General features: G+C 37.7%; 1 protein-coding gene across 2 annotated transcripts; it reads right to left on the bottom strand.

Moving 5' to 3' along the window:
• Nucleotides 1-10,123: 10,123 nt before the first annotated feature.
• UBXN8 (UBX domain protein 8) lies at nucleotides 10,124-26,275 on the bottom strand. Of its 2 annotated transcripts, none has more exons than XM_010953218.3 (8): nucleotides 26,119-26,275; nucleotides 23,625-23,747; nucleotides 20,667-20,737; nucleotides 17,607-17,729; nucleotides 17,040-17,177; nucleotides 15,537-15,578; nucleotides 13,078-13,152; nucleotides 10,124-11,177 (listed from the first exon to the last, which is right to left on the bottom strand). In XM_010953218.3, exons 1-8 carry the CDS (start codon nucleotides 26,204-26,206, stop codon nucleotides 11,010-11,012), a joined length of 828 nt encoding a protein of 275 aa, XP_010951520.1. In that variant the 5' UTR covers nucleotides 26,207-26,275; the 3' UTR covers nucleotides 10,124-11,009. The 2 variants fall into 2 exon arrangements, with proteins under 2 accessions (XP_010951520.1, XP_045371386.1); XM_045515430.2 differs by lacking the exon at nucleotides 26,119-26,275 and adding an exon at nucleotides 25,364-25,926.
• Between the last annotated feature and the right edge of the window lie 569 nt (nucleotides 26,276-26,844).

The following is a 26,844-nucleotide window of genomic DNA, read 5'->3' as shown; positions in this document are numbered from 1 at the left end:
CATACTGATTTACTGTGGTAAACTTTTAAATGAAAGTTTTACTCTTTTGAAACTAAATCTCTTGGCCTATAATGAACAGTTGCATTTGGGTACTTTATATGTGGTGTTCTCTGTATAGGACTTAACTTTCAGAAGAAAAATTTTAATAGTACCTGATAAATTTTAGGCCATAAAAGACATTTTTGTTTCTAAACATCATTTCATTAGGTTATTTGTATTAACATATTCATATTATAAACTATGGATTACATGCTAAAACTATAAAATATCCTATAGCTGGGTAGAGTCTTTTAAAAACAACATATATTATTTTATCTTTATCTTTTGATCTAGAAATGAGAATAAATTAGTCTTAAGAAAGCTGAGTAGTAATAGTAATAGTACTATTCAAATAATATAAATTCAAAATAGAAAGGAAAATATGTAGTCATTGAGCAGGGTGGGAGTGGAAGACAGAAAAAATACTAAACTTTCTTAAGCCTTTGTATAAGAAAGTGATATGGTAAAAATAGGTATAAACATCTCAAAATTATAATCAGTGTAAATGAACTGGATTCTCTAGTTAAAAGACAAAGGGTCAAATTTGATTTTTTTTAGAAATCCAGCTATATAACTGATTACAAGAAACACATAAGCAAAGTGCCTTGGATAGGTTGAAAATAAAAAGATAGTATCAATAGACCATGGAAATAAAGGAGATCTGGAGTAGCCATATAAGTATTAAAATAGACTTTGAGATAAAATTTAAGAACATAGGGACACCTGCACCCCAACGTTCACAGCAGCACTATTTACAATAGCCAAGACACGGAAACAGCCTAAATGTCCATCGACAGATGACTAGATAAAGAAGATGTGATGTAAATAAACAATGGAATACTCCTCAGCCATAAATAAGAATAAAATAATGCCATTTGCAGCAACATGGATGGACCTGGAGAGTGCCATTCTAAGTGACAGAAGTAAGCCAGAAAGAGGAAGAAAAATACCATATGATATCGCTCACATGTGGAATCTTAAAGGACACAAATGAATTTATCTACAAAACAAACAGAGAACACACTTAACGGTTACCAGGGGGTGAAAGGGCTGGGAAGGGATAAATCGAGAGTTCGAAATTTGCACCTCTTGGTGAGTGATGGAAATATTAGCCGTCTTGGTTGTGGTGGTGGTGGTTTCATCGGTATATAAATCTATCAGAATTCATCAAATTGCACATCTGAAGTATGTGTGGTTTACTGTACAGGAATTGTACCATAGTAAATGTGTTAAAAAATTTAAGAACATAGCATCAGTACAAATAGGATAGAGTTAAAAGACAGTCAAAGAAAATATTTCCATCACATATCTGATAAAGGACTTGTATCCACATTTTAAAAGAGCTCTTACCACTCAGTAAGACAGCATCATCAACACGGGCAGATGTGAATAGACATTTCACCAAAGAAGACATGTAAATAGCTAATAAGTACATGAAAATACCGACATCATTAGTTGCTAAGGAAATGTAACCTAAAAGCACAATTGAGACTTCACACCCATTAGAAAGGGTATAATAAGCCCTTCTTATTAAGAACAAATAATGAATGTTGGTGAGAATGTGGAGCCCTCAAATACTGCTACTGATAAATGTAAAATGGTGCAGTTGCCATGGGAAACTACTGGCAACTTCTGAAATGTACAATAACATGACCCAGCAATTCCAGTCTTGCATATCTACCCAAGGGAAATGACGATAAATGTTCACACAAAGACATGCATGCAAATGTTCATAGCAACATTAATTAAAATAGCCAAAAGCTGGAAACATCCTAAATGCCCATCAACTATTGAGTGGATAGACAAAAATGTTACACCGTGGTAAACCATCACTAAGAAAAAGTTAACTGAAACATATAAAAACATGGATGGACTTCAAAACATGCTAGTGAAAGAAGCCAGACATGAGGAACTACACATATGATTCCATTTATATGAAATGTCCAGAAAAGGCAAACTTACTGAGTCAGAAGTAGAATAGTGGTTGCCTGGGACTGGCCAGTGGGAATGGGAATTAACTGTAAAGGGGTGTGAGCATTCTTGTTAGAATGATAAAAATGTTCTAAAACTGGTTTATGGTCCTAATTGATCCTTTTGGTAAATTCACCAAAGATCTTTGAATTGTACCCTTGAAATGGGAAAATTTCTTATGTAAAATTTCTTATGTAAAATATACCTCAGTGAAGCTGTTTACAGAACAAAACTTCTGCAATGCAACCAACCCAGGCTTTATAAGGAAATTTATAACTAAATGCTTGTATTGTAACAGAGGAAAAGCTGAAAATTAATGAGCTAAGTGTTTACTATTCCATAAAAGTTATAATAGCAAATACCAAAAGAAATAAAAGATTCAAAAGAAAAGATCAACAGAACTAAAGTCAGTACTTGAAAAGGTTAATAAAATGAAGGAAAACATTCAGGAGGCACAAACAAAAGCATGAATTTGCAAAATAAAAGAGAAGTAATCAGAAAGTTCAGAGGAGACTATGAATAATATTTGCTAGTAAATTTGAAAACAGAAGTAATGAGCAAATTACTATTTTGACCTTATCAAACTGATTCAAGAATATGGAGTCTAAATACTAGTTACTATTAAAGAAGTTGAATTATTCATTTAAATCTTATAAAGAATACACTAGGTACGAATGTTCATACTAGCATCATTCACAATAGTCAAGAGGTGGAAACAACCCAAATGTCCATCAACCAACAAATGGATAAACAAAATATGGTATATACATACAATAGAATATTATTCAACCATAAAAAGGACAAATTCTGAAACATGCTACAACATGGATGACCCTTAAAAACATGCAAAGTGCAACAAATGAGACACAAAAAATAAATATTGTTTAATTCCACTTTTATGAGGTACCTAGATGAGCAAATTTATAGATGCAGAAAGTAGATTACCAGGACTCGGGAAGGAGGGAATGGGGAGTTACTGTTTGATGGGTAGTGTTGTTTGGGGTGATGAAAAACCTCTGGAAATAGATTGTAGTGATGGTTGTACACCACTGTGAATTTACTTAATACTACTGAATGGTATACTTTAAAATGGTTAAAATGGTAAATTGTGTTATGTATATTTACCACAATAAAAAAAATTTTAGAATCAGCTTGTTATAGTAATACAGGGGAAAAAAAAACCTGCTGAGACTTTGACCAGGATTAGTGAGTCTCTATAGTCTCTATAGTCTCTCTAAAGTTAGGGAGACGTTTTTCAATTGAGTCTTTCAGTCCAAAAAGATGGCATATACCTCCTTTAAATCTTAATTTCTCTCAATGTTGTATTTTAATATTTGGTGAATAAATCTTGCCATCTAACCATATTTGATTTTAAAATGCTGTTGTAAAACATATCTTTCTATTTTAATTTCTAATTGTTTACTGATGATTGTGTTGAATCCAGTAGTCATACTAAAGACACTTAATTCTTACATTTACCAGAAATTATTTTGGATTTGTTTTATTACAAAATCACGCTGTCTGTGAATACAAAGCTTTTTTCTTCCTTCCTAATCTTTATGACTTTTCTTACATGTTTTATGTTGCATTAGCTACGACAACTAGTATTTCATTTTTAGACATAGTTTGCTTGGAGGTGTTTATCCCTTACCACTGTTTCTTTTAGGCAGCATACAATTGGGCACTATTTTTTATTTTATTTATTTTTGATCATGCGTTCAGTTTACTGAAGTGTAGTCAATTTGCAGTGTCATGTCAATTCCCGGTGTACAGCATGTTTCAGTCATACACATACATACATGGATTCCTTTTCATTTTATAGGTTACTACAAGATATTGAATATAGTTTCCTGTGCTATACAGTATTAATTTGTTGTTTATCTGTTTTATATATAGTATTAGTATCTGCAAATCTCAAACTGCCAATTTATCCCTTCCCACACTCTTTCCCCCCTGGTAACCATAAGTTTATTCTCTATGTCTGTGATTCTGTTTCTGTTCTGTAAATACGTTCATTTGTGTCTTTAGGGCACTATTTTAAAAATCCAATTTAACACTGTCTTTAACAGGGAGTATTTAGACTATGTACATTTAATGTGATTATCAGTATTAATTAGGTTTAAGTCTATCATCTTGCTATTTGTTTTCTTTTGTCCCATTCTTTTTTTTCTTAATTCTTGATTAACTGAATATTTTTTATTCCATTTATCTTTTTGGTGTCTTACTAGCTTATTGTTTTGTTAGTCTAAGTGGCGCTTTAGGATTTGTGGTATGCCTTTAACTTAACCCAGTCTATCTTCAAGTAATATTACACCACATATAGTATAAGTAGCTTATAATATACTTCCGTTTATCTTCACCCAACTATGCTATTGTCTTACATATTAAGTCTCATAAAACATTACTACTTTTGTTTAAACAGTAGATGATAATAATTGTTATTATTTAAATAATTTTTCTTTATAAATTAAAATAACTTTTAAAAATTTTATGTATGTACTCATGTAAATAAATACTATTTCCAGTGCTCGCATGCCTTTGTGTAGATTCGTATTTCTCTCTTGTATAGTTTTCCTTCTGCCTTAAAGACTTACTTGAATATTTTGTGTAGTGCAAGTCTGGTGTTGATGAATTTCCTTCAACTTTTGTATATCTTAAAAAGTATTTTATGATTCATTTTTTGAAAGATATTTTCACTACGTAGAGAATGCTATCATTACTCATAATCTCAGGGCCCACAGGCCTTAGATTCCACTAATGGTGAACTAGCCTGCTGTGACCTTGTGCTTGGAATAGGGGTTGGGTGTGAGGTTTCCCTGTGTTCCCGCTCCCGCCTTAGCTTTCCACGGTCCCTTCATACCTGTATCCGAGACAGGGCCTCTTTCTCCATGCTCTTACGTCTTCCGCAGCTGCTGCTTGTGACTCGGTGCTCAACTCGTGGTAGGAGAAGGTGAGATGCCTGTTGTCCCATTTCAGCCTCAATCTCAGGCAAGTTTGCTTCGGCTTCAGAGGTGAGGTTTCCTTGGCATTCCTGTTCCTCCAACCTGTGGCCCCCAAACTCTGCCTTATAACTGGAGCAGATCTGGGATGGTCTGCACCGCCCCCAGCGGCAGCAAGCATCTGGTACCTGTATCTGCCCCTCTCCCAGGAGAGACTTTTTGCGTCTCCCTTTCCCCAAGCAGCAGTAAATCTTTGCCCGTGTCCTGGGAGGGGCAGATGGATTTTGCTGCTACAGCTTCTCCAGAAACAGCAAATCTTTGCTGGCGTCCTGGAGCCACAGTGCCCGGTGTACCGCCCACAGGGATTAAGACTCAGGCTTTGGGTCGAAGGAGCTCAGGAAGCGAGTGGGCCTTTGAGCTCGTGCCTCCACCAATCACCTCCTCGTCTGCACGGAGGTCGGCGCCGCTCTCCTTCCCGCGCACACCTGACGCAGGCGGATGGAGAAGAGCTTTCAGGTGAGCCGCAGCGCCCTGTGTCCGAGGACTCGGCTTCAAGGCACATGGCCTGTGCAGTCACGTACAGCGCACACTTAGAAGGTCCTTGTGCCTGGTGTCATCCTCTGTTGTCACCATCTTGAATTTTTCATTTTTGAGCAAAGGTTTCCTCATTTTCATTTTGCACGAAGACCCCAAATTAAGTAGCCGGTCGCGTTCCAAAGTGGTGCAGTAACCCACGCTTGGCCTTTACAAATGTTAAAATCTTAGCTGAATTTTTCTTACCTGCTTACCGAGGGGCCACCTTTTCCCCACTGATGGGAAAGGGAAGACAGTCTGTGTGCCCTGTCCTCTCAGTGGATTAGTGCCCTTGGGAATCCAGTTTCCGTGACCGCCTTGCAGCCTCCATGTGGGGGCTGAAAATTGTTATGATTTTGTGTATCATCCAGCTGTTTCTCGTTAGGGTGGGAGAAACATTTTTTGCGGCTTTCTACATCCTAAGTGAAAGTCCAAAACCGATGTACAGTTTAGAACTTCGTATGTTTAGGATTTCAGTCTCAGCTAGCAGAACTAACCGATTCAGGCTAGTCTCTCCCCGACCGCCCCCTTAAAGGGGAATGTCACATTTCTTATAAAATTTCCTTCAGAAAAAGATGGCTTTACGTTCTTTATTTTTTCTTCCCACAACAAAATACCCTTTAGAGTCACTGTCATAATAGTAGAACAACCTAAAACGACATTTATAGGTAGTTTTGGTAACAGGTAGCTATTATTAAATCCAAATGAGATCTCCCACACCAGTCCATAGGGAGGCAGAAGTTTACAAAGCAAGGCATGAACAGACATGAAGAGTAATAAAATTAGGGAAATTAAATAAGGATATGTGGCCTCTGTGCTAGAGATAAATAGGTTATATCTTGCACTCCTGATCATGTTGACTGCATACTATTTTTAAATACTCAGAATATCCTTTAGTATATTTAAGATGTTAGTCTTTAACATTTTTCAATTTTACTCCTTCACTGAAGTATGTTATAAGAAAATAACAATAAACAGGCTAATTGGAATAAGATTCAAGTTCGTCTTCCCTGGGGCTATTTTGTTAATCGAAAGCTATTTTAAGTCACACCATTCTCCTCTATCACTTGACAAATTTACAAGTCTATCCCCCTCCTTTTTTTTAAATCACAAGCCAGTTGATATCTTTAACATTTATCATGGAAAATTACACAAAAGTAGGAAGAAGAGAACAAGCTGCCACAATGTACCTCTTACTTAGCCTTAGTATTTATTCATCTATTATCCCCATTGACTGTCCCCCCCCAACTATTTTGAAGCAAATTTTGACCGCAATTCCGATCATATTGTAGTATGTATCCTTAGAGATGCGGATTCTTTCTCTCACGTAACCATACCATCATCACACCTAGAAAAAAATAATTCCTTAATCATGTTTCTGATTTTTCCAACTCATTGCAAGAGGACTACAGTATAATAGTTTTAATAACCAAAGAATCTAAAGATTTAAGCCATCTGTAGTTCCCCTAAATTCAGAGGAAGAATTACCTTTTGTATCCAAGGAAACAATTAAACATCTATTTTTAGCCCTTTAGTTGTACAAGCAACTGATACTATCTTTTTTTGTGTTAAAGAAAAATGTATTGCCAGGCAAAGAAATGGCCCTAATGTTTTTGTGTTAGAAACTGGGGGGTGGAGGGGCCAAAGGAACCTTTATTTCACAGATATTAGGACCTATTTCTTAACGACTGAAATTATGGCTTTTTAAAGATAACAAAGATCTTTTTAAAATAGTAACAATTATTTTCTGTAGTCATTATCCTTGGAAATGATGTGGATGGGCAACTGAAAATAGAGCCTGGGAAAATCTGTGATCAAAACTGGTAAATACGGAAATGTTTGGATTTTTTCATTTGCATTTACGTCTATTTCAAAGAGTAACGGAAGCTTACTGAGTCTTCGAAAGGAACCCTGATTAAAAACCATCAACAGCTAGAGAAACCAAAGAATCTATCCATTAAAGTAAGTTATTCCTAAGGATGAATTCATATTGTTGGGGAAAATGCCCTGAATATTTCTGGTACTAGTTATTTAATGCCACATAACACATTTCCCCAAAACGTTACAGTCTAAAACAGCACTTACTATCTCCCACCGTTTCCATGGGTCAGGAATTCAAGAGCGGTTTAGCTGGGTGGTTCTGGCTCAAGGTCTCTCATTAGGCTGCAGTCAAGGTTATTGGCCAGGACTGCAGTCTCAGGACACAACTGGGGCTGGAGGCTTCACTCCAAGCTCACTTACATAGCTGCTGGCAGGAGGCTCAAGTTCCTTGACATGGTCTTCTCCACCCGGCTCTGAACAGCATGGTTCCCATCAGAGTAACTGATGGGACAGAGACAGAGAGGGAGAGAGAACCAAGATAGGCGCAGCAGTCCTTTATAACCTAATCTAAGAAGGGACATAACATTATATCTGGTTAATTCCATTGGTCCTACTGATCAACCCTGGTACACTATGTGAAGACCAGGACAAAGGAGTCACTGAGGGCCACGTGGGAGGCTGGCTCCCGCAGCCCGCCCTCTAACCCGCAATGATTCACCCCCTCCCAAGGAACATGAAAGTCTTACAGCATCAGCTCAAAGTCCAGAATCTTATCGAAATCAGGTCGAGGTACAGATGAGACTACGAGGATGTGTGTCGTTAAGAACGGCTCTCAAGCACAGTTCCTTGTAGCTGTAGGCCTGTGACCAGAAATGTTGTTTCCCCCAAAACAAGTATACACTGATGATCAGACAGGATGATTCCTGGCCAGAAAGACTGAAAATGAACAACACAGAAATTTCCTGGGCTTGAGCAGTTCTGAAATTCAACTGGGCAACTGTTAGAAATTCCCTATAACTCAGTCTGCCTCCTGCCAGGAAATTACTTTCCAGTGGCCCTTGACTTGGCCTCACCTTCTGAGTCATGCTTTTACATGAAAGGTAGCACTGGTTTACAGCAAGGCCCCCTATCAGCTTGCTTCTCACCAGCAGAATTTGGGGGAGTCCAGAGGCCTCTTTTAATTTTCACTTCTCTTTCAGTCCAAGCTGACCGGGTTACTGCTGATCTAATTATTTTTAAAATCTTGACTCTTCTGTCTTATTCTAACGCATCACCTTTGATCTTTCTCAGATCTTAACACAGGATTTTACATTTACACTCTTGGCTTAATCTTCACACCACCTTTTTCTGAGAGTGCCTTTGATTTAATCTTTGCTCGGAAGCCATTTAATTTTGCATTATTTGGAATCTTCCAAACCAGTGAGCTCTGGTTCCTTTTTAAGTCCTTTCTTTAGCTTCTCTCTTTCCTCTCAACATTTTATTACAAACAGCAAGAAGAAACCAGCTGGTATTTTCAGTACTCTGGTTGGAAATATATTTAGCTGGATCCCTTAGTTCATTAGCTCCGTTTTCCACTTCCCGTATAACTGCAGGTGATCGCGTTGCTAAACTTTCTGCCACAATGTAACAAGGATTTCCCTTCCTCCAGTTTTCAGCACCGTCGGCCTCCCTTTCGTCCAAGTTCTCGCCTGCAGCTTTCTCAGTGACTACGGGGCTTTTACCAATTTCAAGGCACTTGCGGCTTTCACCAACACTCTCCTCAAAGCCCACTGCCTGGTTCCAAAGCCACTCCCACATTTTAGGTTTCCATTGTGACAGCACCTCACTTCTGGGTTCCAAAACCTATGTGTTCTATATTGCTCCATAACACATTATCTCAAAACTTAGATGCTTGAAGTATTTGTTATCTCACAAATCGTGAGGATCAAAGTCTGGGAGGCGGTTCTGGCCCAGGGCTCTCGTGAAGTTGCAATCAAGCTGTTGGCCAGAGCTGCAGGCTCTAAGACCTGAGTAGGGCTGGAGGTCCGGCTCCAAGCTTCCTCCTGGTGCTGTTGGCAAACTTCTGTTCCTCGCCACATGGGCCTCTCTGAACAGCTGCCCACAACATGATGTCTTCCTCACTGTGAGTGACTGAGAGACACCAAGACAGAAGCCATAGTTTTTTATAATCTAATCTCAGAGTGCCACAGACCTCTTCTGCTGAGTTTTATTGGCTACAACAGACCAATTCTGGTACCATGCAGAAGACCACACAGCTGTGACTGGCAGGGTGGGTAGGGGTCACTGGGGATAACCTTGGAACCGCTACCACATTTCCTAGTAGCGCAATTATTTGCTAGCTTTCACATAATCAATTTTGCCAAAGGACCTAAAAATGTGGGATGATTTCATTTTATAATTTATGGAACATAAACATAGGAAAGTCTGGCAGAACATAGAGAACCATGATGTTAGTTATGTTTATTTCTGCGTACTGAGATTGTGGGTGATTTTAATTTTGTTTTTTTGGGGGGGTGGAGGATATAGCTCAGTGGTAGAGTGCATACTAAGCATGCACGAGGTCCTGGGTTCAGACCCTAGTCAAAAAAAAAATTGTTTTTATCAATTTGTTTAAAACCTTTTATAGTTAATTTTTAGAATCAGAACTTTTTTCCATTTTTTTCCAGTGTGGAATATTCCAGAGATTAAAAAAGAAGTTAAAGGTTGATACAATTATTTATTTTCAAGTATGTATGAAGACACTAGGTACTTCTGGAGGGGAAAAAAGGATAATACAATCCTTGCTTTTAAGGAATTATGTATTTGGGAAAACAAACACATAGCTATAACACAGTGTAATAAATTCTACAGGAGAGGAATGAAGGAACATTAAATAAAGGGCAATACAGAGGAATCAAGTTAAACTGACTCCTTAAGATCGTATGGGAAAGAGAAAGGGAGTGGCTAAAACAAAGAGCCTTGTATACCATACTTGGAGTTTGAACTCGGTGTTACAGAGCATGAATACAGCATTACAGGAGAACAAGCAGGAAAATGAAATGACCACATGTATTTAAAAAACTCACCTATACTTCCATGTTTTCATTGTTTTATTTTTAAAAATACTGATCTGCCTGGAATGCTGTAAATGTTACAATTTAATGCAAGGTGAAAGGAAATAATCTCAAGCATTAATTAAGTAAACATTAGTACAACGTTTACTAACAAAAAGAACTTTAAGGCCTTAAAAGAGCTTTGAAACGTCTTCAAAGTTTAATTTCTAGAAATACAGTGGAATAAACATTCCTACGTATAAGACTTTAAAAGAGGCTGGCTGAACTGTGAAATGCTCAGTGTGGGAAGACAGAGAACGAAGTCACACGACTTTGTTTTTCAACAAACTGCTAAATGACATCAGCTAGGGAAAATATAAATGAGTGAGTACCTTACTGTGCTCATTTCTATCTAGTTCTCATCTGGGACACTGTCAGATGGCACACTCCAAAATTTACTATATGCAGAAAGCAATCCTTTTCTACTCCTTTATGTCCATATGTTCCCATGGAGAGTGTTTACTGCCTTGAGCTCAGTCAAGGTAACAGACACGATTTTAATGGGAATCCTTTATTGTCATGTAAGGTCATGGCACAATTGACTCGTGTAGAACAGGCAGGTCTCATTTCTTAACTAGCTGCTCTGCTCTTTCTTTTCCACATTGAGGACAGTACCCATGGTTATTCCTATGTCCTGCAGTGACCAGCCTCCCTCCACTTCCAGAGGCCTTCTGGGAAAGGAACTGGAAAGGCTGTATAGGGATGGGTGGTACCCAATTTTCATCATCCAGCCAAACAAGACCTGTAAGATAAAAAGCTTAGTTATCAAATCCTGTACTCAGTGGTGTCCCTCTAAATCGCCATGATATTTTACAATTCTTTCATTGTTAAATCATGCCCCAGGAGTCATGAAACAGAACTTGGAATCCTTTCGAAGGAATTTTCTACAGTTTAAAGGAAAATCGCTTGCAAGGAGTTGTGTGATGTGAACTGACCTTTAATACCTTTTGTTTCAGAGAAGGCTTAGGGACTACTGGCACCTACAGACAGCAGGAGCATTAAACAAGTAGGAAAGCCCCAACCACAGGGAATTGGAAGAGTAGTCAATAAAAAGGTTGAGAACAAACAATCAACATTTGGGGGAAAAGTTACTTAGATTAAAATCTAAGCCAGCAGTCCACATCAGCATCACCCACAACAGACAAGTCCAGGTCCCAGAGACTGCCTTTTGATAACCCAATATGCAGTGGGCCATCCTACAAATGCACAGTATTTCCTGTCACAAAGATTCCCATAGTAATTGTCCAAATTTATTTTTATTGCCTAAAAACAATGCCTGCTAAAGGATGGTTTGTTGCTTTAAGAGGAAAGCTGAACGACAGAATGTTCTCAGGGGAAGCTGGGGTATCAATGACAGGTAATCCCTGACTTCTACCACCATCCATGAACCTACTGATAGTCCGTGTAATAAATGTATCTTATGGCACAGAGCTCCTTAATATTCCAATGTATGACTATGCCTTAACTTAACCAATCCCTACACAAACACTTATGCCTTTGATCATTTGTCTTATTTCCAAAGAATAAATTCTCATAAATGAAATTACTCAGCCATAAAATATATTTTTAACTATACGCTGGTAAATTACCCCATAGGAACACTGGTTCAAATAACATTCACATGAAAAATGAATAAGAATTCCTGTTTCCCCTGACACTGCCCAGAATTGGGTACTATTCTTTTTAATCTTGGACAATCTAATAGGTAGAAAATAGTATCTATTTTAACCTGCACTTCTTTGATTCTAAGTGGGGCCAAACATTTTTATCATGTTTATCTGCCACTCGGCGTTTCTTCTTTAGGAAATCTTCCATGTTTTATATCTGCCATTCCACTGAGGTACTTCTTTTCCTTGACTTGTATAAGCTCCTTATATTAAAAAATGGCTACCATACATAGAGGTAAAAAAAATTTTTTTTCAAATTTTTCCTTAACTTGATGAACTTTTTCTTTATAGAATTTAGCATTTTTACATAGTCAAATCCATCAGTATTTTCTATTATGGTTTATAGCACTCTTGACACAGAAGGTTAAATGCAACAATCAGATAGAAAATTACTTAGATATATTTTTTAATGCACACATAATTGAATGTACAAATGCATTTAAAAGTAGATACACCAAAAAATTACTAACTGGCTTTGGTATCAGACTGCAGATCAAATTTATTTCTCTTTTTTCTTCTCTATATTTTGCAAATTATTGCCAATGAACACAGCATTGTTTTTAAAAGAAAAGAAGTCTATTAGAACAAAAGAAAACAAGCTCTAAAGAATGATCTGAAAATTACACATAAGCAAGGGGGCTTAGGTTAACAATCCATCAGGGATAAGAACAAAGTTTATACCAGCTGTTTCCCAAGGATTTGAAAGCATCTTACCTACCAAGCTGTGAAAATGTAATTAGAACAAAAAAGAAATAGGAAAAGGAAGAACTGAAAAAAAATTGAATGCAGAAACCACAGTTTAAAAAAGCTAAGCAGCCCTGATTCTCCAAATTTCTGCAACCCCAAGTACATATAAAGCCCATTCACCCCGAGCTGATGGGAGTACCAGGCAGCAGATAACATCTTCTCCTTGCATGGGAATAAAACTACTGCCAAACTCAGCAAAAATATTTCTCCAAATATGAACTTCCTCACCTGTGAACTGCAAGACTTAAAAAACCTTCTCTTCAGGACACGCCCACCAGGACATCGGAGAGCAACAGTCACTACCTGAGGAATAAAAATGTTCAGATGAGACTTCCAACCCACTGCTCTCTGCAATTCCAAAGCTGTACATAGTTATAAGAGCTCACGTGGGGTTTCATAGGAATTTAGTTCTGAGAGCTGTAGGCCAACGTTAAGGTCCAGATAAAATTCACTCTAACCATAAAAATAATTCTTCTGAAACTGAAAAACATTTTCCCACTGATTGAGGAGACCAGTGGTGGCAGAGCCTTCCAGAGAGGACACCAGAGACGGAAGGCTTCTGACTGCCCAGCTAATATGCAGAATGCAGTTGGGCTTCGAAAGACATCTACTAAACCAAGACCCAAGGCCACCTCAGCATCTGCAGACAAGACAGACACTAGACTGGAAGGACAAAAAGTTACCCAGTCCCCTCTGTCAGTGTAGGATCTGAACCACGCCTCCAGCATCCCAGCAAACAGGAGACGAGCCTGGATGGTGCTGGTTGCTGGGGCTCTAAGGGACCCCCTCTCCTGAGAGCAGCTCCTGCTTTGTCTGCTTTATGTACTGAGTCTCCCCATAATCTTTCCTCTGGTAAAATAGTTAAAACAGCCAAGGAGAGCTTGCCACCTGCTAGTATATTAAAGGACATTCTAAAAAAGAAAAGATGACAAATTAGTAATTCATTCCGATGTTCACTGTTTACCCGTCAGGAAACGCTTTCTTATGGACAACTTTATCGTGACTATTCTGGGAGGTATGTCGGCATCACAGTTTACAGAAATGATGGTTTTACAGCTGCACCTACCCACTTCAGGAAAGCCACGTTAAAAAATATTTCCATTCAGGCAGCTAAGGTGTTTGACTCACATCTAAATCAGTGCAAGGTTGAGCTCTGTTAAAACTTTCTACTAAGGTTTTATTAAAAAAACAAAGAAATCACAAAGTAACAATCACAGATTAAAAGCCAATTCTGCTTATTTTTAGAAACAATAAAACTTAACTTTTACAGGGAGGTTTTGTTCAAACTTTAATGACTTGATAGGAGAATTAAAGCCAAATGCTTTAAGAGAAACTAGGGTTAAAATACAGTGAGTTAGTGTTTTCCATTATGATTAAATACTTGAGAGAAATGAACTATTATTGTTTGAAACTAGCTATTGTTCTGTTATTACAACTACTGTGAATGGTGGTTGTGCAGTTTCTCCTAATATTTCTGACAATCTAGTGGACTGACATACTAGGACTGACATACTAGTGGGTAGGAGGCCTGGGACACAATGTGAATTGGAAAGTAAATCACTGTCCCAAACACAGGTTGTTTAATGAAATCTAAATGAAAAGTAGCTGCAATCATTAAAATTTGGTTCCCCTTAGCATGAATGAGATAGCACACAATAATGAAAATAGCTGCTATGGTAATGCAGCAACACTATATGATGATTTACAGAATTGGTTTCAAATTATCTTAAATTCTACAGTTTTTTCAATTTAAAAGTAGACATGGGGGGAGGGTACAGCTCAGTGACAGAGCGCATGTTTAGCATGCACAAGGTCCTGGGTTCAATCCCCAGTACCTCCTCCAAAAATAAACAAGTAAATAAACCTAATTATCCCCCTCCCCAAAAAAGTAAAGATAAAGGTACAACAGTAACATACAGTGATTATTCTATTGTGAATTCTAGGCAACCATGAGTTAGCTCTTCAGGCATACAAATTACTAAACTTAAAAACTGCAAATGTGTCGACAAAAATGTGACCCTCCAACGGCTTTCCTGGCTGTCCCAAAAATGGTTTTCAGGGAGCATAACAGTCACCGAGCCTCAGCAAATGGAAAACCATCCAGCTCTCCTCTGCCTTAGTGACTTAATGGCTTTGAAAACACGTGTTCCTGTACCTTAGAGACTGGGCTGGGCAACCGCAGGGAGACAGCTTAGATTATGACAAAGCAATAGGGCAGAAGGCAGCTCAGTGCAGAGCAGCGGGTCAGTCCAACCCTGCCCTCACAAACAGCAAGCCATCCTTCAATTCAAACACCTCCAAAGTAGCTGCATTTTTCATTTTCTCTTTTAAAGGGAAAACTACAATCTGAAGTTCTCTGCCTATTTTGATTTGGTTTTAATAAGTAACTCATGTGCAGAACCAAAGTTTTGGGAAAGCCCGTGTCTGGAAAACCCCATATCTCTGCCTGGTGAAGTGGGAGGGCTTTAAAACCCAAGGTCAGCAGACAGCAGGCTTCCAAAACAGGACTTGAGCTCAGGAGTCTGATACTGCACCATATTCCAAACAGGATCTAATCCTGCTGCAATCACATAAGCACGATGCTCTCTTTTCTTTCTAAACCCAAATTTAGGTGAGACAGACTTCCTTGATGTTAAAGAAAATAGAAAATATAGTTAATTTCCAAAGGGAAAAAAAAATAAGCTTACTTCTTCAGCTGTTTCAGGAGGTTCTTCAGGTAAATTAAGAACCTAAAGAAAAGTAAGTATTTAGTAGCAGGAATGTAAACAGTTTGAAGAAAAAAAAAAGTCTCAATGAGAAGAGTTCCTTTTGATACAGAGTTTGGACACATCTAAGCATAATGAAATCTTTTGTTTTAAGATACATTTATAAAAAGTTTACAATGAGAATGGGAACTCAATAAACATTTCTGGGTAAGCAAGTTCATGCTAACAAGAGATCATGGAGACAGGATTTGAGATGACAGCTACTAATCTACACACATTTAAAGAATTTTGTGTTTATGGTGTTCCAAGATGTTATATTAAAAATGTATGCTTTAAAGAAACAGAGAATAAAGTTCAATAAGACCCTAAAATTATTTAGGTTCATACATACACATATTCTAACATGAATGCACATTTTTCCTCACCGGCACTTCTACGGGACTGGACAGCAACCATTCACTTGGGTCGCATTCGTGATCTATTCAAGTTTCCCTATTTCTGTTAATCTATTAAAAAACCAGATATTCAGACAATTTTCTCTCATTAAAACACTTGTTGCCAACAATTTCATCTCCAGAGATTTTTTTTTTAGTTTTTAATACCACAGACTTCATGTTTTATCTAATGAACATTAATTGTATCTATTAAATAAACCATTTGTTTTTCTTTGGTATCAAAAGCACGTGTGATGGTCATCCAAAATTTAACATCAGGATGACATAATTCATGCTATTAACAAAAAGCAAAGAATCTCAAATTGAAACAAAATTTTTTAATTGAAGTTTTAGTCCGTATAGTTCATTAGATCTTTGTGAAATGTTACAAATAGTTCAATGACCTGCTTCCCAACCTCAGGCTCCATGAAGGGGCCAAGAAACCCCTGAGAAGTAATACATCAGACCACTTTCAGGGAATAGACAGCCTACCAGGTTTCCCTAAGAGTCAGAAAAAAAGAACAGACTTATTTCAACTTTAACCAGCTCGAAATCGTAGTCAACGCAGCGAAGAAAGATTTGAAAGAAAAGAAGGAATAATACACCTGGGCATCATTCCAAAGTGAATGGTTGCTAACCCATTCCCTGCAAGGGCCACTGAGAAAAATGATGCACTCATGTGAGTAATATTAGCCACTCAATAATATGGCTTCATCATGTCTTAGCTGCCCATAGGAATGTTTCCCTGGGTAAACACTGTATTTTTTGTTTCTACATAACTTAATTTCTTCCTCAAAAAGAACTGAGCATTTTCTAAATTTATTCTCATTTGCCTTCCTAGATTCCTCCTAAGTTTGGCTCAGAACATTAATATTAATATTAAACAGGAAAAGTGATCCTTAATAAAGTTGATCATTTTGTAAAGAAGCGGGAAGACACCATCTGGAATGAAAGCCAGTCCTAATCTTCACTCACTCCACCTCCTCACTCACAGAACAACATCCCTACTGCACACGGATACAATTCAGTGAGTAGTTATTAAGTAACGAACCTCCTTCTGCCTGGGCTGTTCAGCGGGTGGTGAAACTTTGGTTAAACAATTAGGCAAGTTCCGTCTTCTTGCTGCTTCTCTGTTTGATGTTTCAAAAGATGTCTGACTCTCACTTTCGAGCACCAAATCTTCATCACCCTGGTCAAAAACAACAGATAATTTCTAAAGAGATGCTCTCTATCAACTTCATTCCATTTACAATGGTTATTTCTTTGGCCCTGATGGTATTTCAGTAAAAAAAATATAATTAAGTCATTATTAGACCCAGCAATTTAAAATACTATCTCCTTAGACAAAAACCTTAGCGCTTAACTAATGTCTTGTAGAAACTACCCTTATCCAGCTCTGTGGCTCTCTCTGATGGAACAAGGCTGAGAGGATCCACTCCGTTTTAACTGACCCCACCCCTAAGTTTTCCAGTAGGATAGAAGAAAGGAAAAAAACCTGAATAAACATTCCTAAAAAACAGACTGTACTAGTCATTTGCAGTTTTAAAAAATCAACATACGTTAAAGGGAACATAAGTAATAGCAGAATTCAAAATACAAAATGAGAGTATTTTCTAACCCCAAGTTTATGACCATTGCTTAACTTCCAGGTTTCACCCGTCATCTGATAAAAGCGTTCTTCCAGCTTTTTCAATTTCATTTCCCGGTGAGGTTTTAGAACATTCTCTATGTATCTGCTGGCCTGTTCAAAAAAATAAATTAGGCATTGTCACTACACATTAACGTTCCTAAGACTTTATATTGTCTATATGGTTGTAAATAAAAACCAGGTAAGAAACGGTGTTTTCACACTAATTCAATTTTGCCCCCCAAAAAGCGGCATCCTCCACTTCTCCATCATTGTCTAAAAATTTGCATTTGTGCTTAATGTAAATAAAAACAAACGTTCTATACTTCCGCTCATATGGCAGTCTGCCTATGTATCCTTTAATGTGTATTCAGTGCCACAAAAACTTATAAGAGGCTGGGGATACAAAGATGCAGAGGATGTGGTCCTTGACTTCTAGGCACTTAAAGTCAGAGCAGTTCATTCAATACATGATGCCTAAGGCATGAGCTTGTTTGGAAGAGCATTAATTGCATAGCTTGAATGTGGTAAAGCAGAAAATATTTTTGGATTCAAAATGGAGATTCTGGCTTGAAGATGACAGCATGATATTATTGCTGCCTCCCTCTCCCCTTAAAAAAATCACCCTCAAACAACCACAGGAACAAGAAATAGAAAACCAGATAGCTTTTAGTGTAACATTCTTAAACTGAAAGGACAGAGCCAAGGATTCCCAGATGATTAAGGGAAGCTTCCAATGTGAAAACTGGAGACTAAGATTAACAAACAGAAAAAAGGAACTTGAAAAACGACACTGGAATTTGGAGGATAATGGTGTACTTCAAAATTCTAATGATCTTCAACCTATGATTCTATACCACATCAAGCTATCAATGATGGGTCTGAGGAGAAAAAAATCACCTTTTTAGAATCCAAAGAATCAAAAATGTTATGCATCACCAGGAATGTGTCTGCCCAAGCTGGACAATTCACCATACAATAGACATACTGCGAGATATTGATTTATTAATTTTCCTTTGTTCAAAGAAAAGAAGACATGGGGTTAAAGTTTTTAGACTTTTGCCAAACAAAAGAATCCCAACTTTATGTACCTTTAGGAATTATAGATGCCAATTAGTAAACAACTGGCATGTAGAGGGAATTATAGTTTACTAATTAGCATGAAAGGCTTTAAAATTAACTTACTTTCATGGGAGATAACATTAAACGTTAGAAGTTCAAATATTTACAAGAGAGCTTCTTATGAAAGATCTTGCAAGGACCGTTTCATTGTGAAAGCTATGTACACTGAAAACTACCAAACAATGCTGGGAGAAATTAAAGACAAAAACAAATGCAAAGACACTCCACGTCTATGGACTAGAAGACATAATATCATTAGAGTCAACAGTACTCAAAGGAATTTATAGATTTTAATGCAATCCTTCTCAAAAATCCCAAAGCCCTTTTTTGCAGAAATAGGAAAAGCTAATCCTCAAATTCATATGGAATGGGAAGGGGCCCCAAATAACCAAAACAATATAAAAAAAGAACAAAGTTGGAGGACTCCCACTTCCTGATTTTAAAACTTACTAAAATGCTACAATAATCAAAATAGTATGGTACTGGCACCAGGATAGATACATAAACCAATGGAATAGAAGTAAGAGTCCAGAAAAAAAACCCACATATCTATGGCCAACTGATTTTCAACAAGGGTGCCAAGACCATTCGATGGGGAAAGAATAACCTCTTTAATAAATGTTGCTGGGACAACTGGGTATCCACATGAAAAGAATGAAGTTGGACCCCCCCACCTCACACCATACACAAAAACTAACTCAAAGTGAATTAATAAGCTAAATATAAAAGCTAAAGCTACACAACTTGTGGAAGAAAATATAGGGGTAAATATTCTTGACCTTGGATCTGGCAATGGATTCTTAGATATGACACCAAAAGCATGAGCAGCAAAAGAAATAACAGATAACTGGCCTTTATCAAAAGGCACTGTCAAGAGAGTGAAAAGACAACCCACGGAATGGGAGAGAAAATAGTCACAAATCATATATCTGGTAAGAGTCTGGTATCCAGAATATATAAAGAACTCTTCTAATTCAACAACAAAAAAGACAATACAATTTTAAAATGGGCAAAGAACTTAAATAGACACTTCTCCAGAGAAGATATACAAATGTGCAACAAGCACATGAAGAGATGTTCAACTAGTCATGAGGGAAATGCAAGCCAAAATCACAATGTGATACCACTTCATATGCATTACATTGAGTACCTGGGGGGTGGGGAGGCATGGAAAAAACAAATGTAGGATGTAGAGAAATTGGGACTCTCAGAAATTGCTGATGGGAATATAAAATGGTATAGCCAGTGTGGAAAATAGTTTGGCAGTTCCTCAGTTAAAACACAGAACTGCAATATGACCCAGCAATTCCATTTCTGTGTATATACCCAAAAGGACTAAAAACAGATACTCAAATACTTCTGCACAGATATTCATAGCAGCACTATTCATAATAGTCAAAAGATGGAAACAACCTAAATGTCCATCAGTGAATGGATAAACAAATTGTGACCCATCCATACAGTGGACTATTATTCAGCCATAAATAGGAATGAAGCACGGATACATGCTGTATGGATGAACCCGGAAGACATTATGCTAAGTGAAAGAAGCCAGAAACAAAAGGTCACATGTTATAGGATTCCATTTACATGAAATATCCAGAATAGACAGATCCATATAAACAGAAACCATTGGAGGCTGGCAGATGATGTGATGGGGAAGAAATTGTTTAACAGGTATGGGGTTTTCTTCTGGGATGCAGAAAACGTTTTGGAACTAACTAGACAGAGGTAGAGGTCACACAACACTGAATATTCTAAATTCCACTGAATCATGCACTTTAACATAGCTAACTTTATGTCATCGGAATTTGACTTCAATAACTTAAAAAAATCTGAGCACAAACACAGAAAGCAACAAACCTAAATGTGAAATGCCCCAGATATTTTTGCATTCTCTTTATCTTCTCTCCAAAAAGTATGCTTTACCTTTTCACCCTGTGTCTCTTGTTGTTTTTTCCTCACAAGTTTTTGCCTTTTCTCATTCTCCTCTTCTTCTTCTAAGACATCAAAACATAAAAGTGCTTTTTAATTCCCAAGTGTCAGTAAGTCAAATGCTATTTTCCTGAAAATAGTCTGCAGATCTTAACATTTTGGGAAAGACAAGCCTTCAAATAATACAACTATATTTTTCAAATAATGAAAATGAGGTACATGCAGACAGCTGAAACAAAGAAATCTGCAAGTAAGATCCGTAAGAAAAAGTCTATTCTGAAACAAAAATTCCTCGACAAGTATTAATATTGTGTGTTAGTTTCAGTGAGGAGGCTGCAAGAATAATGACAGTATGTGTTTTTCTGTGGATCTTTGATAGGGTTTCAGTAGCTTCAAGGCATAAATAGCGTGGAAACCCATTCCCGCACATGAGGTGTGGAACGCTGGCCTGCAGCCATTTGGTCACCTTGGACATGACACTAAAAGCAATACACCAAAATCCCAAAGGTGGAGTGTGCTTGTCAACTCCTAGAGTGACTGAACCAATGTTAGGTTCTAATCTACTCAATGTCAAGAGAAGGGGTTTCTCCTGTTGTATGGACCTTTTTTATTCTGGGTATAATAAATTTCATTTAAGTTAATTTCACGTACCTGTATTCTCTTGCAGAATTATCCATCTTTTAGGAAAATACATCCTTTAAGTTGTCTGGCTCCTTAAACAGAGCATTCCTTTCTGTCAACAGCTTTACCTTATCTCTTGGCAGGAAATATTTCCTCAAGTTTATTAGGGAAAGATTAGGCAGTAAAGCACATAGAAAATTAGAAAGCCCAGTCAGGCCACCAACTTGCTATGTGATCAGTCAGACTGAGTGATCTGAGCCAAAGATGTATTTTTATTTCTTCCAGGTTTATTGAAATATAATTGACATTCAGCACTGTATACATTTAAGGTGTGTAACATAAAGATCTGACTTATGCACATCATAAAATGATGACCACAATAAGTTTTGTGAACACCCATCATTTCATTAGATACAACATGAAAGAAGCAGGAAAAAAATTGTTTTCCTTATCATGAGACCTCTTAGGATTTCCTCTCTTAACAACCTTCATATATAATGTTCAGCAGTTACATTTATCATGTTGTACATTACATCCCCTAGCACTTATTTATCTGATAACTAAGTTTGCACCTTTTCACTACTTTCATCCAATTCCCCCTCCTCTCACCATGGGCCTCTGGTAACCACGAATCTGATCCTTCCAGGAGTTTGTTTCTTTGTTTTTGAAGTACAATTGTTTCCTGGCTTTTGAAGTACAAATCAAGTACACAATTTATTGATTCAGTATTTCTATACATTACAAAATGAGCACCACAGCATGTCTAGTTACCATCTGCCACCATACAGAGATATTACATAATCATTGACTAATTATACCCCACACTGTATATTTCATACCCCTGGCTCATTTATTTTGTAACTGCAAGTTTGTACCTCTTAATCTCCCTATTTCTCCCCTCCCCCAGCCCTCTCCCCTCTGGCAACCACCTGTTTGTTCTCTGTATCTATGACTGAAATAATATATTTTTAAATAAATCAATAGTAGGGATTAAGGGGCTTTAATCCTCAAAGCCACTGAGAACTGACTACTTCTGAACTTTTGATAGACCTCATCTTGTAAACCTTTACAAAACAAAGAGGATTAACACTTTGGATAAATCTGAAGTCTTATACCCCAATATCTGATGACAGTAGGGGAGACAGAAAATGTGTGAGCAAGCTGATTTTTTACTCATTTGAAGAAATCTGATAATAATTAGGCACTGTACACAGTCTTAATTATTTGACAGTTTTAGCCTTCAGTAATGATTAAGTCTCAAAATTATCAACCCATGAATACATTTAAATGACTTGCACTCCAACAATATAAAAGTACAACTAAAAGCATGGAAACTACGTCAAGTGCACATTTTCCTTAGTTATAAAACACATAATACTCGCCTGATTGTTTAACGTATGCAGCAAATAACCTCCTGAAATCAAAATGTATTTAAATAGAAAGTTTTTAAGAGAAGTTATAATGACTCATTTTAATTTTCCAACTGAGTAATTTGAAGTATAAGCCATCAAATAATATACCAAAGGAAGAAAGAAAAAAATTTCCAAAATCTATGGTTGGGAGAACTTGAAACCTCCACATTGTCTTGTATGTTTGGGTTGTATACTGTAACCTTTCAGGATTATGTTTTTATTCATAGATAATTTGCAAGGGCTATAAATTAAACACTGCTAATTTTCCTTCCATTTATTTACATTTAAATAAACAGTAAAACAACATAACGCACCAAATTCATAACTGGCAGGCCTCTTTCTAACAGGATATAAGAATGTATGCATTAATTCATCTGTTCTGAGGCGAACTACAACATTGTTTTAAATTTTAAAAGGCTTCTAACACAAACTTTTACTTATCGCAAAAACAAAACAAAAATAAGAACAAGCATGGTTTCCTAAAATTAAGAGTACTTAACACAAAAAATGTAAGTGCTTAAATAAAAACTGCCAGAATGGAATGAAAAATAAAATATCCTTAACTCTTAGTCTTAATGCTGGATATATTTACCATTCATTGAACAGTTTATAAGCTGTATGTATCAAACAGCAGTTAAGCTGTACAAACACACAGACAATGTAAAACTAAAAAATTTTCAGTGTACCAAGTTAGAAATGATATAGTTTCAAATGTATATACAAGAAAAAAAAAGTTTCTCATAAAAATATTGGGATTTATAGCCCATTCAAAATCATAACTAAAGTTGTAATGATTACTCTACTTTGACATTACATAGCACAAATTAATAGTAAAGTAGCTCTTACTGTGCAAAGTTCTAGCATAAAGAAAGAATTTCGGTAGAAAAGTATAAAAAGGTAGGCTTAACAGTAAACTTACCTTTCAGATAGACTTGGGAAGATTTAAACGAGTTAACCCATGAAGTAGTCACAGAAATAATTACTGTAAGAAGAGCAAGCAGTAGGAAAATCCGGCCACACAACAAAATTAGATCTTTGATTCCTGATAAAGGTTAAAAAGAAAATTACAATTAAAATTCAAAACATTTTTCTTGATACTAATAATAAGTGTTAACGTATTAGGAGATTATTTGTACTAGTAAAGTATAGTAAAAGTTAAGGTATACAACTGTCTTATGATTTTTCATATAGTCTCCTTTGGGTGCCAAACCTCATCATGATTGTCATTACCAGAACAAGTTTTCAGAAAACAATTCTAGAACATCTTATGTCTCAGGAATATAGATATAATTTGAGTGATTGGCTATATTATAAATATACGACATAAATTCTGGTTTCCCTTCTCCTCAGAGAAGGAAATAAAATTACCCACATAATTAGGAATTAAATCATGATGGTATCATCTTATTAAATTCTATTTGAAAAGTCACTCCTACTGAAACACCAAAATTATTTTTCACAGTAAATTATGCAACTGTGTACGTCTCTATTTCTCAATATTTATTCCATCATCTGTAAATAAAATTACTATATATACATTTGCCTAGTAAAAAAGTAAAAATTCAGTACTTGGTTTTATATTCTTTTAAGAATCAAGATGAAAATTAATCAGCAAAAATGTAACCAGTACCTATTTTGTATAATACAATTTGCTAAATGGTGAGGGAGCACAAATATAAAGTTGGATTAAAAATGGTTTCTACCCTCCAGGAGTTTTTAGTTAGTTTAGTTGTGATAAGTGATGGGAATACGAAAAAAAAAGAAGGAGAAGGAGAAGAAGGGGAAGAAGAAGAAGAAGGGGAAGGAGAAGGGGAGGAGGAGGAGGAAGAGGAAGAGGAAGAGGAAGAAAGAAGAAGAAGAAGAAGAAGGAGAAGGAGAAGGAGAAGGAGGAGAAGGAGAAGGAGAAGGAGAAGGAGAAGATGTGGTTCCCTGCCCTCAAGAAGCATATTCTCCTGTGGTCAGAGATGATCATGTGAACAGATCTCCTTCTCCAACACTGAGTAAACCATCATCTCATTGACTAATGACTCAAATATTAGTGCAAAATAGAAGATTCTACATGAGCAAAGTAAGGGTGAATGCTTTAAGGCAAGGGAGCAGGTAAATTCTGGAATAAGTGTATATTTCACATTTCTGTATATCCTTTGGATAAAGGTCTTGTTAGATTCCAATACAGCTTGAGACTTCTGGAGGATCTCTGTGCAAATTTTTAAAAAGCATTTTATTTCAATTTCTTATTTCAAGCAACAAATCTGGGTACCTGACTTCTAAGGGGTGGGGATGGAGGATGGAGAGAGAAAGGAAATATACAAAGCTAAGTTTCATCATGGCCTCCAACTTCAGAACTGAGTTTAAGGAGGGAGAAAGACACTGTAAACTGATCAATAATATGTCCAAAAATGAACTGATTCTCCACCGCTCTACCAGTTTTCTTTCAGTTTCCCTTTATCACCGGCACCAACTACTTAGGGCTGTTCAACCCCACAGGTAGGAGTCATCCTTGAATCCTTCCTTTCTCTCACTCCAAACATTACTCCATCAATAATCCTGTTAATTCTACTTGGTTAAAAATCCCAAATCTGTTCACATTTCATTTGCTCTGTTATCATCCCAGTCCAGACCAACAGTCATCACTACTTGCCTACCTCAGAAGCCTACCTTGTCTCACTGCTTCTGCTATAGCTTCCTTGAGAAACATTTCTCAACAGAGAATCCACTGACCTTTTAAAAATCTTAGGGAAGTCCCTTAACCTCTCTATATCTCAGTTTCCGCAACTGTAAAATAGGGATTAGAACGGTATAACCCATCCTCTATGGTTATAATGCAGATTAGATGAGATAATGAATAAACAGTACTTAAAGATTCTAATTTACAGTAAGTGCTCAAAGAATGTTACTATCTTGAGCCACTCTCCCTCCTGGTCTTCCAGATCCAACCTCAATGGTCTTCATCCTTTCCCTCCAATATGTCACAATTCCTTTTGTCTGGAACGTCTTCCCCCGGCTTTTCCAAGGGGTGCTCCTTATTATTATTATTATTTAAATCTCTGCTTAAATTCCTCAGAAGGCCTACATCACATCAACTTGTTCATTTCCTTTGGAGCACTCAACACGACTTGAAAGTCATATATATGCTTGTTCCTCTGAGTCCTGCCTCTGCCGCCTTACACGCAAAACTTCACCAGGTCTGGAAGGACACTTTTTCCGCGAGGGAGAGCCTGCCTCCTCCAGGCGGCAGAAGTCCCCCTCCCCCTGGGACCTCGCGCCGGAAGAGGGAGGCAGGCGCGGTGCAGCCTGGGAGTCGTAGTCAAAGCCGCCCAGAGGCGAAGCGGCCGGGAAGCGGGAAATTCTACCCAACGTTCACGGGAACGTTACCCGAGTGCGAGCGCCGAAAGTGAAAATCAAACACTTACCTAGATCTGGGATCCCACGCCGTAGCTCCAGACACAAGAGGGGGAGAGCAGAGAGGAGGAAAATGCCAAGAACCCCACGAGACGCCATGGTGGCGGGAGCCCCGCTTCCGGTCGGAAGGCCCACCCCTTCCGGTCGCGCCTTCTCTTGGAAGGTGGCGTGGAGCCCTTCCTAAGGGAGGAATTTGGGGCGAAACTAGACCCTAAAGGCTGGTCGTTGGTCAGACTGAAATAAGCCCCGGTTTTTGAACTCATAATCTGTAGCCTTATATCGGAACAAATGCAGGTCACCTCCCCACGTCACGTGCTGTCCAGGGAAGGCGGCCTACCTGCGCCCTCCCAGCCAAGTCCTGTGAAAGGAAAGCGTGGCCTCCAGCAAGGCAGGCAGCCCCTGCCTCTTCGGCCGTCGGACTCTGGAGACTGTGAGAAAGAGCTCTCAAGAGTAAAATGCACGAGAAGAGAAAGGGTACAGGCAGTTGGCGCCGTGAGAAGGCAGCGTGACCCCTTGGCCTTGCTTGTGTTCGTAGAGGGTGACTGAACTTTCGGGTCAGAACTACTGAGCACCACTCTCCCGAAGCACCTTCCTTATTTCCTAACGGCCCCCGACCCCTTCCGCGGTCTGTGGTTACTGCAGGAAGATGACTCAGAAGTGGGGCCTGGCACCTGATCCTGGAGACTGGCTACTCCTTACTCCGCTCTAGTTTTATTGGCAGGTGTTGTTAATGACTT

Source organism: Camelus bactrianus, chromosome 26 (assembly GCF_048773025.1).
Source record: "Camelus bactrianus isolate YW-2024 breed Bactrian camel chromosome 26, ASM4877302v1, whole genome shotgun sequence".
Taxonomy (NCBI): domain Eukaryota; kingdom Metazoa; phylum Chordata; class Mammalia; order Artiodactyla; family Camelidae; genus Camelus; species Camelus bactrianus.
This window is presented reverse-complemented; position numbering and strand designations above follow the sequence as displayed.